Source organism: Schistocerca americana, chromosome 1 (genome assembly GCF_021461395.2).
Source record: "Schistocerca americana isolate TAMUIC-IGC-003095 chromosome 1, iqSchAmer2.1, whole genome shotgun sequence".
NCBI lineage: Eukaryota > Metazoa > Arthropoda > Insecta > Orthoptera > Acrididae > Schistocerca > Schistocerca americana.
In genome coordinates, this window is record NC_060119.1 from 224,077,584 (window position 1) to 224,091,275 (window position 13,692).

Consider the following 13,692-nt stretch of genomic DNA (forward strand, 5'->3'; position numbering starts at 1 on the left):
CGGAAGTGGTACTGTAAGGGGAGGACTGTGGGTGAGAGAGGCAGTAATCCAGACTACAGACAGAGATGGAGTTTTCTCACGTTCGCTTCACCGTGAAATGGGTGAGGACGATTTAAGTATATACTGACCTGCGTGTCTGCTTTAGATTTGTCTATGCCTGTCTCGAGCAGACAATAGGTAGTAGAAACTTATAAGACTGTTGTTATTTTCTATACGATTCGACACATTTTTGGATTTTTTTATGGAGAGGTACAAATAAAATCTGAGACAAGACTTTTCATTTTATCCATTTATTTGCACCACATTTCAGCGAACATCATACAGCAATTGAAGCACTCCACTTAAAATGACACGGAATGCAACACTGATGTTGGGGATACCTTAAGAGGACTTGTTTACATATCACACATAGTAAATATAGTTATGCATCGTATTTATACAATAATACCAATAAGATTATGAACATACGAACCGGCCGCAGCACAAGCCACGTGCCGGCACAATTGTTACTATCTTATATTTACAGTTTTACTGTTTTCGGACCCATACCAGCTTTTACATTGCGTGCAAACAATGCATCATTGAATAAATTTCGTTATTGTTGCAGCAAGTGTGTTTTATCTTGACATTTTATTGTCTGTTCACAAGTACTACTCAGAGAGCAACTCGTCTGAAGAACGACCGTAATGTTCTTAATAAAAACAACATTCAGCATACACAAAACAGAACATTTTTTTTGTTGATACACCTTATGTTAGCTATACACGATAATACTGTGTATCTTATCTCCTAGGGGAAATCGTTGTTTCCGTCCATTCCTCAGGATACCTTAATGTCCATAGCCAAATGTTTAAAAGCGCAGACGCGAAATGAGAAGTGCATTCTTCTTTAGTATAGATACAAGAGTGGCAAATTCGTTTATTTTTAACCTGCCTGTCTCAAATTGGGTACAGTTTAACATATGCACAAGAGCCTTACAAAGATTGTGACAATAGAGTGAAATGTGTCTTTTTCGGGCGTGTTTTTATAGGAGCGCCTTATACAACAACATTCAAGCTTCTTCAGAGCGAAAAATTTTTGTATATCCGAAACGAAGTACCGAAATGGACAGTCGACAATAAAACCCTCTGTGCTGATTCTGTGCAGCCATTCACAGAATCAAATAACGGGCCGCTGTCCTTAATGAGCAAAATTTAGAATTTGGGTATCCAGAACCGCGTGGGATAACGGCACTCCTATTACGAATGTCCGTGTTTTAGTTTCCTGGATTTAGATATCCTTGGGTGGCTCCTGTCCTGAGCGGTTATCAATACTGCAACCGCTATTTTACTTGTATAACAAAGGGAGAATATTAAAACTGTACCTGTCCAAAACAAAGGAGTGTTCTCTGGGTATTGTGAACTTTAGGCATGCAACTGATAAATATGCGGAACTCACAGATTCCATACCAACGATGAAAACAAGTATACTTATAAGAGTGTAGAAATGGATATATACAAAAGAAGAAGCGTTTTAAAAGACTGACACCGTCTTACAAAAGCAAGCAGTAGTGTACCCTGTTTTAGGGCTCCAATGTGTACATCTTCGTAACTACTCTAATCTATGCAATTTCAGGTTCTTTTGCACTACTGTTTCAAGCGGAGGTTTGTGTTATAGTACTTTTGAGTGATTGTTCCTCACGCAGCTTATTTCTCCCAGAAATAACTTGGATATGAAGATATGTTTACCGTTTGTTAAGCTACGACTTAAATTAGTAATATTCTGTATTTTTAAAGTGATAAATGATGGGTGTTAATTTTAACGAATAGGTGTTAAATTTGATGTCATTTGCAAAGTAGATACAAGAATGTTTAGGTACAATGAAACGATAAATGTGCAGAAAATTCTCAAAGAAAAAAGGGAGAAAAAGGAAGTCCAGAATGTTCCATCTGGTCTGTTATTAAATTTATCAGGTACTGCAACTGGTGCACACATAGTTATAAATAAGAGTGCAGTATTTACCTGCATGAACTGTATAAGAATTATCCTCTGAAGTGTTACTTCCTTTTATATAGATCACTAGGTATTCTGTTTTCGCGCATATGAAATTTGTAAATGTAGGTTACACAAGGACGATGTCATTTTAACAGTACTAAATACGCATTGGCGTATTTCACACAGCGCTATTACTTCAGGATGACACAATGGCCGAAATCGTAATTGTAAATAAATTTAATAACAGTCCACGCGGAACATTGCATCATTTATAAAATACTGTGGGACTGCAGACGGAAGTAAGTAGAAAGAAAATACAAACATAAGCGAAAAATGATTGGGGAAATACTGAGGTAAATACATAAATAATCGACTTGTCATTTCTGTTGACAGAACACACCATATTTTTGTAACTGTCTAAAATAGAGTAGCTTTGGAAGTATTCGCTGTATGAAAACATCGGTATGAACGGAAATGAATAGACTACATGTGTGTAACAGTTAACGTACTGTATGAATTATCACGATGTCTGAAGGAAAAAGAAGAATATTTACGTATACAAGGATTGTCTTCAGAAAATGGAATGGTGGGTTATCACATTACTGACAAAGGTCACTAAAATATTTCGAGCATTAAGCATATTTAAGTACTACTCTCTTCAAGCAGTTTGTTTCCGAAACTATTCGCTCTTTGGTGTGAAATTCGAAGAGAATGGAGTATTACCATAAGTTATCAGGGGATAATTATGAATACATACAACAGAAGTTTAGAGGAGTATCAAAATAATGCGTTTACTCTTATCAATTAACTTTTCATAAGCCCCCTAATGCGTGGGTATTTATCTTATATATTTCAACAGAGCCATAAAAAAATAATTTCAAATTTCACGAACAACAATATCTATCATAAATATTTGGGATTTTTTTTCTCGTATTTTTGTTACTCAAAGCTGAAAAAATATGGAATACTCTACAATAACTTTCAAGCATTTGGATGAGAGATAGTTTTGAGTTAGGAAAAAACTTTGGTCCTCGCCCGAAGTATTGCAGGTCTTCTAATCGTCCGTCTCGGTAAAGTTGCGTTAATAAGACCGTAGACGTATGTATATGACGTAAGTGGTAAGAAGAAGCCTGCAACAGAATGTCGCGATTGTACATATTATATCGTAGATGCCTGGGTTTTGTACGTCGAGGCGAGTGTTGCCCTTGTACAGGTTGACGTCGTCGGTAGCGAGGTTGTCACGTTCGTGAAATACGTGAGAATCGTGTAGAAGTGTGCTCTGACGAGATGCGAATGGTGGACTGGGCTGCCCCGTGCCGTCTGCAGCGTGATCTCGGGTCCCTGGAACCGTAGTTTGCAGCGCTGCAGCCCTCTCGGCGGAGTCCGTCCTCTGGCTGGCTGGAGGTGGTGCCGAAGTCGCGTCGTCTTGTAGTCCGGTCGGGGTGTGAGCGGCGATATCTGGCGGCGGGAGCAGCTCTCGGCCCCTCCCTGGCAGCCCCGCGAGCTGGCGGAAGTCTGCCCCTCTTACTCCTCGTCCTCCTCGTTCTGGTACGTCACGTAGCGCACCGACGACTTCTCGCCCAGGATCAGCGACTGGAACAGCAAAGCACCAAAGCTGCACTCTGCTGTATTAGTTGTGCAAGGTGTCCCTCTCCTAAGAGATCCCGGGAAAAGTGTTGTAAAATTGTCAATAAAAGAGGAATGAAACCAAATTTGTACATGTCAAACATTCATGATTGAGAAATACAGGTGCGTAAGTAGTGTAGGATACACCCCGTGGTTTCTCTTGATGTTATTGAGCCGTGGTAAAAATTCCTGTTTTGAAGAGCGCGCCGAAGCGCGTTGAGTGATGCAGTCGTCCTCTGTTTCTGGCGGTGGCGCTGCTGTGGCAATCGCAGCTTTGGTGTCTCCCTCTGGTGGAAAAGGGGAAAGGTTGCCTGTTACGTGCATTTAAGGGGCGCTATCAGCTCGGCGGTTGTCTTTTGTTATGCCAGTGTAGCTTGGATTTCCGCCCCTCCCCGGTTCTATAAAGCCCTCCATATCCTCGAACGCCATGTGCTCCACATCCTCTACGACCTCATCCCCTTCCCCCACCTTCTCCTTTTCCTTGAACACATCCGCACACTATATATTGTCTGCCGCCTTGATCCCCCTCACCCCCTGGTGTCTCCCTTCCTCTCCACCCCCAACCAGTTGCCGCTCCTTTACCATTGTGTCCCACCCTCTCTCCATCTCCACACCCTCCATCTCCTTTCCCAACGCAACTTCCATCATCTACCCCCCCCGGATGATGAGCTTCCCCCTGACCAACTCTAACCCCATCTTCCTGCCTCCTCCTCAGGGCTCCCTCTCCTCCCCCTTCCTCCTCCTGAGTGGCTTCCCCCCCCTACTCCCCCTCCCTCTCTTGTGCCCCCTTTCAGTGTATCTGCACTCCATCCTGCCTTGTCTTCCCTGTTCATCTCCCACCCTACATGTCTCCTGCCTCTTTGTATACCCACTGATGCCCCTCCTCTCTTCATCCCGCCACTTCCCCTGCTGCCCCTTGCTCTCCCCTCCTTTTCCATCCTCTCTGACCTTTCCCTCAGCAGGTCCCACCTGGCAGTTTTATTCTTCGCCATGTGTGCTCCAAGTGGGTTTTACGTGTGTTGTTCTGGAGTGTTTTTAATACTGTGGCCGACTTTTAACCTGTGCATGTCCATTCAGTGTCTTCTCTGTGTTTTAAGAATCGCCAACTGCGTTTTTTAACTTTCTGGTGACTTTTTTAACTGTCCTCCATGAACGTCTCCGTGTCGGTCTATTTTTACCTCCATTTTCTCCCATTATTCTGTTTTAAGTTCCCCTTTTTTATCGCCTTATGTATGTAACATTTTATTCTTGTTTTAAGTTGTCATGTCACTCGGCTGAAGAGCGGCGGATTGTGCGGCTGACAGCCCTCCCCTGCCCATATGGGGCAGGGGAATGAAATCACAATAAAGAAAAAAAAAACAAAAAAGAAAACTCGGTGGTTGGTCAGTCGGAGTGAGTAGGTCAGTCTGTCAGTCTCGGCGAGTCTGGTCAGTTGGTCAGCCGGGTCAGTGTGGGGCAGTCAGTGTCTGTCTGTCGTCCGGACTGCTAGTATGTGTTAGGCCGCCAGTCTGCTCGAGTTTGTTCAGGCAATGGTCATTGGCGGTTGGATCGACCGGTAGTCGGTCGCGCACTGGGTCACAAGATGACTTGTCCGTCTTGAGCATCGGCGCATGTGAGGTCGCCACGTCAGTCCAGTGGGCCGCGCCGTATAGCGAGGGGTAGTGGCTTTGCGGTCGACACGAGAGCAATAGCAGCCAACCTACGACATCGGTCTGGCCGGTGTGAGCTGCGACGTCGTGAAACGGGCGATCGGCACGCCTTCCTGCGTCCGTTGAAGCGGCTGGCAGCGGACGGTTCGGGAGAGCGTTTTGGGGGTGCTGCGCCAGATCTTCGCCAGACATCGCAGTTTCTTAGAAGTTAAGTGATTTGTGATATGTTGTTTCATTTAGTTGTTAAATTCTGCTTGTTTTCTAGGTCAGTCTCTCGTGCCCAGCTTGCTCGTATGTCTCCTGTCCGCATTTGTTAGACAGTTAGTGCCTGTCTGTCTGCCGTACGTTAATAGCTGCCTCTGTCATGTTTGTCGGATTCGGTGTTAACGAAATTATTGCTTGAAGTGTAAAGACCGAATTCCTGAAATATGTTTTTATCTTGCCTATCATCTTGAGAGGCGGTATATTTATAGTGTGGAGAATGTTTGTATATTTTATGTAAGACTGCATTTCATGGATTTTTATTTAAATGGTCATTTTAGTATATAAAGTTGCCACCCTTCCACCACAAGAGTTTTCTTTTAAAAACAAGTTGCACGTTCGGTGGCAGGTAATTTTTTTAATGTGAGTGTTTGTACCATTTCCATCCCTCCTACGGGGTGCATAGTTTTTGTGTCTGTGTGAGTTGTTAGAATTTTTAGTTTAAAGTAATCTGGTGTGTTGCAGATTTGCACCAGTGTAGTCTTTCAGAGTTTGTTGTGAGCGGTCGTGACTACGGCCGTGTTAAAAGGGAGCAGCAGGATTCTCAGCCCGAAAGCTCATACTGTTAAAAAAAAATTAAAAAAAAATAAATGTTATTTCTGCCTCTGAATAAATTGTAACTTGATATTTACAGGGTGCTTTCTGGTTATAATTTTTAAATCTGTTTTTTTTTTTTTTAAACAGGAAAGGGTTTTTAGGCATAAAAATTCCATTTGTTGAAAGAAATTTGTTTTCATCAGTTACCCACTGGCAACTACTTCCACGCCCACACAGTGTGATTAAATGTGTTAATGTTCTTAACGAATCGTTGCCAAATAAAGTAAATTCCTTAAGAAAAGATTTTGAAAGTAAAACCTCGGTTCAGTTATATTCAATTGTTTCCTTCCCGGTGGGCCCGCAGCTTGCGTAAGGTCGAAGAACGACATATTTTATTTTAAGTTCGCGTTTTTTTGGGGTACTGTGTATTTTCACTGAAGCACCAAAGAAACTGGTATACTCATACGTATTCAAATACAGCGGTATGTAATCAGCCACAATATGGCGCTGCTGTCGGCAAAGCCAATGTAAAACAACAAGTGTATGGCGCAGTTGTTAGATCGGTGACTGCTGCTATAGTGGCAGGTTATCGACATTTAAGTGAGTTTGAACGTGGTACTATAGACGGAGCACGAGCGATGGGACACAGCATCTCCGATGTAGCGATGAAGTGGGGATTTTCCCGAACGACCATTTCACGAGTGTACCGCGAATGTCAGGAATCCATTAACACATCAAATCTCCGGCACCACTGAGGCCGGAAAAACAGCCTGTAAAAACGGGATCAACGACGACTGAAGAGAATCGTTCGCCGTGACACAAGTGCAACCCTTCCGCAAACTGGTGCAGATTTCAGTGCTGGGCTATCGCAGGTGTCAATGCTTACGTACGTGTCACCTGTCACAGTCGTATCTAGACGTATCAGGGGTCCCATATCACTCCAACTGCACACGCCCCACACCTTTACAGAGCCTCCACCAGCTTGAACAGCCCCCTGCTGACATGCAGGGTCCATGGATTCATGAGGTTGTCTCCATATCCGTACACGTCCATCTGTTCGTCACAATTTGAAACGAGACTCGTTCGACCAGGCGACAGGTTTCCAGTGATCAACAGCGCAATGTCAGTGTTGACTGGCCCAGGCGAGGCGTATAGCTTTGTGTCGTGCAGTCGTCAAGGGTACACGAGTAGGCCTTAGGCTCCGAAAGCCCATATCGTTGATGTTTCGTTGAATGGGTCGCACGCTGACACTTGTTGATGGCCTAGCATTGAAATCTACAGCAATTTGCAGAAGGGTTGCACGTCTGTCAAGTTGAATGATTCTCTTCTGTCGTTTGTCTCATTCTTGCATGATCTTTTTCCGTCCGCAGCGATGTCGGAGATATGATGTTTTACCGGATTCCTGATATTCACAGTACAGCCGTGAAATGGCCGCACGCCACTACCTCGGAAATTTTGTGTCCCATCACTCGTGCCCCGACTATAAACCACGTTCAGACTCACGTAAATTTTGATAACCTGCCACTGTAGCAACAGTAACTGATCTAACAACTGCGCCAGACGTTGCGCCGTATTCTGCTTGTTTACAGGTCTGTGTATTTGAATACGCATGGCTATACCAATTTCTTTGGAGCTGCAGTGTATGTCAAGTACAGAGCTAATGACGCTCGCCGATTGGCTGAACAATAGAGGCACTAGCTTCTGTTTGCCTCTCGCAGGTGGCGCTCCTGCGGGACCTGTATGCGCGTAGCTGCCAAGAGCAGCATGTGTGATTTCACAAGTAAATATCCATTACCAGAATTAGTACATTAATTTAAAGTTGAAAGGGAGGGAGAGGGGGTAAAAAGTGTGCCATTAAAGTCAAATGGCTAATAACGAGCCCGCAGGCTCAGGTAAACATTGCAAATTCTTTATTGTATCTCAAAAACGCACGAGAAGCACTTGTAAGTGAATACGCAACAGTAACGAGCGTGAGTGTAAAAGCAGGAGCGCTTCAGGGAAATATAATTGTATAAGAGGCCCAATACTTGAGGTATTAAGTTGACCCTGAAGATGAAGGGATACGGTAAAAGAGCACACTATGACTGAGAAGCTGGAAGTATTAAAAGATATCTGCAAACTGGTGAAAGACAAGTGGGGCGAAGGTGGGGGGGGGGGGAGGGGGATGGATAGATCATCACTTGCGAATGCCAGAATGCCAGTTTAATAGTGTGTCAAACAACTGACAAAAATCATAATTACTAAAAAAATGCAGGAACTAGTAGTGAATAATTCAAACAAATTAAGGAAGATGAGAAAATTTTAGTGGCTGGAGAGAAATCATGAGCGTATTCGCACAGAATTTAAAGTGCATTGCTAATCTTTACACGATGAGCTGATATAAAGTCTTATTGCCAACAAAAGTAAAGCTAAGTAATTTTTTTCCAGATACAGGTCTGCAGTCCCGGTACACATAGGAATCTCCATGCCACACTATTGTAACAAGCTAGTAAAGGAGACAAAAGAAAGTGGCACAGCCAATTTATAAAGCGGAGTACCTTGCAGGAATTCATTTTCCGCATTTTATGGAGAACAACGCTGCATTGTCCAGGGTTGAGCTGTTGGAAAGGTGCGGCAACCGTGCACCACAACGTAACGCATTGGTCAGCAGGTGCAGGCACTTCCAGTGGGGCGAAACAAATCTGGATGGCAAAGAACGAAGTGGCAACCCACTTCTGCGTGAAGAACCGGGTGTCTCGAGAAAAGTGGAGGCATAGGTGCTCGAGGAGAGACGCATCACAGTCGAAATGACAGGAGAAAATATGAAAATCATTCGTGGATGAGTTCTCAAAGTGCAACGTCAGCGGATGTTCACACCCACTAAAAAAGCTCGCCGAATCGGGGCAGCGGAGGAAACGTTGCAGCTGTGTCAAGTTCATACAGACCACTTCTTCAACCAGCTAACCACCGTGGACAAATGATGGCTGCATCACTATGATCCCGGGGCTAAGAATTAGAACAAGAAGTGGTTTTACCAACTCCGGAAAAGGCGAAGACCCACCGTCGTCGGACAAGATGACGATGAGTGCTCTTTGGCTCTGTCATGGTGTGGCGCTAACACATTATACATGTAAGGGAAAACAATTAACGGAACATACTACCGAAATCTCCTGATGAAATTACTGGGAGGCTGGCAAGGTCAAGTGTGTCGGGAAGCTGTCCAAGGCTACACTTGCTTATTTTGCAAAAAACCGACAAGGAAACATTCGCTGGTATAAATAAACGATCTTGATGAAACATGGCTGGTATGTAGAGGATACAGAATAATGCATTAGATTTTTTCTTTTTTGCACACTTTCGCTTTAAAGGGGTAAAATGGACCCTGAAAGGTAATTTGGCACATTATATTTAGAGGGAACATCTTCTAAACTACGCTATATAAAAAAGTTTCGTCTGGAAGCTGAAATGTAACTAACGTTCTTGAAAATTATGTAATCAACGTATGTGATAGTTTGAAATTTTCCAAAAATCCTACCACCATTACCTACTTCTAAACTATAGAAACTTTTGTTACAACTTATGTTAAAGAAGCTTTCACGCCATATCCATCCATGTGTAATAAGGCTGGATTCTGAAATACCTTCTTTGGAAAATAAGCTGTACAGAATGTGGTGTGTGAGTCTTTCAAGCGCACCTAATTACATTATCTAAACTTCATTATTGTTCTAGCTATTTATTTACTTAATTTGTATGTTTTAAATTGTTATTTTAAGCTTTGAATTCATGTCTTTTTTTTTAGTTTACCACTTCACAAAATTATGTTTTGTTACCTGAAAATGAAAAGTGACTCTTTTTTATGAAAGAAAATCACTACAATAATGATAATCTGTGAAGAAATGCTTAACGTTATGCTGAACATGAAACCAAAATAATTAAAATGGATAATTACTATAATAATGAATCTTTAGGTATGTTATTAGGTATGTTGAAATACTCTGACACCACATTGTGTGCACCTTATTTTCCAAAAATTGTATTTCAGAAGCCAGCTTTATTGTAGATGGATGCATGTGACGCGAAAGAGCCTTTAATTTATGTTGTAACACAAGTAATTAATGGAGGTTGGGTATTTTGGAAACTTTCAGATTATTACAGACATTGATCATACAGTTTTCAAGAACGTTAATTAAATTTTAACGTTTATATGAAACAATTTTTTTTACATATCATGGTTTCGAAGTTAGCCCCTCTAAACATCATACACCTTCTAGGATGTGTGTTACCCCTTCAAAGTGAGACTGGATGAAAACGAAACAATAAGTACTGCATTGTTTTTAGCCCTCTACATACCTGCCAAGTTTCATCAGGGTCGTTTGTTTATGCATGGGAATGTTACCTTGTCAGTCAACTTGTTCGGTCACGCATGATATCGCTGGGCTATCAAATATTGTCTCCTCATCCCCTTCATAGCCCCAGCCCCTTCCACGTCACCAGACGTGGAAGTTAGTGACGCCTTCCTCTTTCATCAGCTGAAGAATGAGGACAAAGTAATTTTCAAGATAGAAAGTTTTCTGAACAGCCAAAATCTAAAATTATAGAATGAAGGTCTACACCAAATCATCTATCAGTGGCAAAAATGTGTCGCACCGAAGGGTCAATATGCACAGGAAGACCAAGATAATCACCAAGTTTTGTTATCGCTGTTTAATTTTTTCTAAGTGATATCCCTCGTAAAAGACCTACGTTACTCTATCGCGGAAATATTTTTTCAAAATTGTTGAAGAAATTAATGTAACCAAAAGTAATGTAACAACTAAAAGCAAGGTTGCTCGACGGAAAATATCATGTCGTCATCTACTCAACAAATATTTCAATCCTTAAATAACAAAATGTCAGCTATTTTTACAACTTAATATCAACTGATAAGTTTTGTGAGCTATCCAGTGAATATGACTGTGTAGATACCGATAATCGCTCGTAAATTCTTAGTTATTGTGTGATTAATAAAATTACTGACAAATAGCCTAAATCATACTTAACGAAAAGTGTGCAAATATTAATGTATTTTTATTTATTCAATCTTACAAGGTGAGGACAAGTTGGTGAGTGAGGAGAAAGGATTCGATTTGCGGAAAATTTCTATTCTTTATATACATGAATAACCATTCACTGGGAATATATCAATCAAAATAATTACTTTTAGTACATAGTAGAAGTTTTACACTCAGTCCTCTTGAAGAGACTGCAACAGAAGAATTGATAATACCAGTTTTGAAATAAATTTTATTTGGGAAAATGTGTATCACTGAGCTTTCCAAACAGCTAAGTGCAGAGAATTTTACTTTTCACGAAATCGTCTGTTTAGTATCGCCACATTCATTTTTTAGGGAATAATTTTTTGTGGTAGCTTGGAAAAAAATGTTTTGATTGAATAAAAGTGAGACTAATATCTCGAGCTCACCTACAGTCATCTTGTAGGACACCCCTTCAATGAGTTAGACATTCTAGCTGCACCTTCACTATACATGTGTACCTCTGATACTGAAATTCGTTATTAGTAATGTAAAGCAAGAAGGCTGATAAAGTTGCAACACAGGAAGAAAAATGACCGTCATCACTCATTACTGAAGGTGGTAGTGGCTCAAATAGATATTCAGAATATATGCTTAAAAATCTTTGCTCAGTTTCATAACTGTACACAATGAGAAACCATTAACATACAGTCTGTTGTTTTCAACAGTTCATATATTATATGTTAGATACACCACATTGGACGTTAATGGTTTCTCGTTGTGCAAAATATCAGCTATATTATGTATCTTGGATATGTGCTCGTATCATGTAATACAACGGCTGGTCTATAGGACCAGAAATATATTTTTTTCGACATTGATATTTCACAGACGGGTCATACATATTTTAACATTTCAACATCCATTTGAGAATAGCTACAAAGCCGAAATCATTACTGTGTAAAACAAATGAAGGATTAACAGTCGCATGACGGAAATTTCTTTCAAAATAAAGTATTGCCTTTGGTGGCGTAAGTTGTGGTGAATCAACATGTTTTCACGGCTTTGACTATTGTTTTGTCTCTGAGGCAATGCAGTACACCCAAGTTTCATGTTTGTTCAAAAACCGGCTCTGAAAACATGTCAAACTTTGTTCGGACGCTTCCATTATGATGCTTTTCTGATCCTGCGTTGAGAGTCGCGGCACCTATCTGGCAGATAATTTTCTCATATCCACTTCCACTATTAAAATGTGATAGATATACCCGTTCAGATAACATCCCTATACCTTCACAATTTCCTGCACTTTCAGTCGGTGATTCTCCATGACTTTTTATACACTATTGCAATAATTTCTGGCGTAGAGGCACATCTTGGCCAACCACTATGCGGTCCTGTCTCGAACAAATTTAAACTCCTTTGTCCAACTGGCAAGAGTTGAATATGAAGGAGAAGAGTCCCCTAGTGTGTTCTGAAAATCAGCGTGAATTCCCTTTATCTTCGTACCTTTCTATACGAAGTATTTAATCAGTGTTCAAATCTCAATTTTTTCCGTCTTTACAAATTACTACACGGGAACAACAACAGAGGGACACCCCCACCACAGATCTCTACCTAGAGCACTGACGCGTCACGGGTTGAGAGCGCTGCATTCACAGTGGAAGCCATGTTACTCGAAGGCCTGCTTTAATGGGGCTCAAAATATCTCTAGTCTTGGTGGCTGACAACATACCAGTCCCAATCCATGTCACCACAGCACGGATCCTGTTTTGTGGTCGTTGCCTCAAAGTAGTTTCACGCTTGATGACGATGGTTGGGACATCTGTCGAAAGATCGAAGAATTTATTCGAAATTAAATAGCTTGAGAACCGAGAAGATTTCATTCTGAGCGTTCTTTGGGTAACATCTAACGAAGGAACAAAGATGGGAAATTGAAATTACCACTGGATCTGGAACTGGGACAGCGTCTGTTCTCTGCCTGACCAACAGGGAATACTTTGATTTTCTACATGGCTGGAACGTACTACTGTTATAATAAAAATCTAACTGGAGAAACTGTTAAATTGGTCGAAGTACCTGCATGTATAACAAATCTGCTCGCAAACACAGTTGCAGCAAGGTAGGTGCGATATGCAGCATCGGAATTTAACAGAAAACATTTTAATTACTAATTTTAATAGGAGAATGCAAGAAATTACTCTGTATAAGTAAAATGATTACTTTTTCCATTGCACCTGTCAGTTTTAAGACGATTTTCTTGCTTAGATTACAATTTTCTTGATGTGGTCTTCAACCCGAAAACTGGTTTGGTGCAGCTCGCCATGTAGGTCTCTTCTTCATCTTTGCGTAGCTACTGCAACTTACAATCATTTGCTGACTTGGCTTACTGTTTTCATGATGTCTCCCTCTCCATTTTGAAATCTCCCCTCGCCTTCCACAATCCTTCCTTTATTAACAAATTACCTATCCCTCGTCACTCAGGTTGTGTCCTACGTACCTAACTTTCTTGCAGACAGTTTGAGGCAGTAGTTTCTTTTCTCAATGTATCGATGCAATACCTCTTCATTACTTACCCGGTGTACCCATCTAATCTTCAGTACTCTTCTGTAGCATCACATTTCAAAAATTTTTATTCATTTCTTCTCTGAACTGCT

At 41.4% G+C, this 13,692-nt stretch overlaps 1 protein-coding gene across 1 annotated transcript in view; it reads right to left on the minus strand.

The window, feature by feature from the left end:
- Positions 1-277: 277 nt before the first annotated feature.
- Positions 278-13,692, minus strand: part of LOC124612930 (synaptic vesicular amine transporter) — a 796,314-nt gene continuing 782,899 nt past the window's right edge. Inside the window, exon 13 of the mRNA XM_047141470.1 lies at positions 278-3,567. Coding sequence (XP_046997426.1) covers positions 3,499-3,567 — 69 coding nt within the window. The 3' untranslated portion in view covers positions 278-3,498. The remainder of the gene's footprint in view (positions 3,568-13,692) is intronic.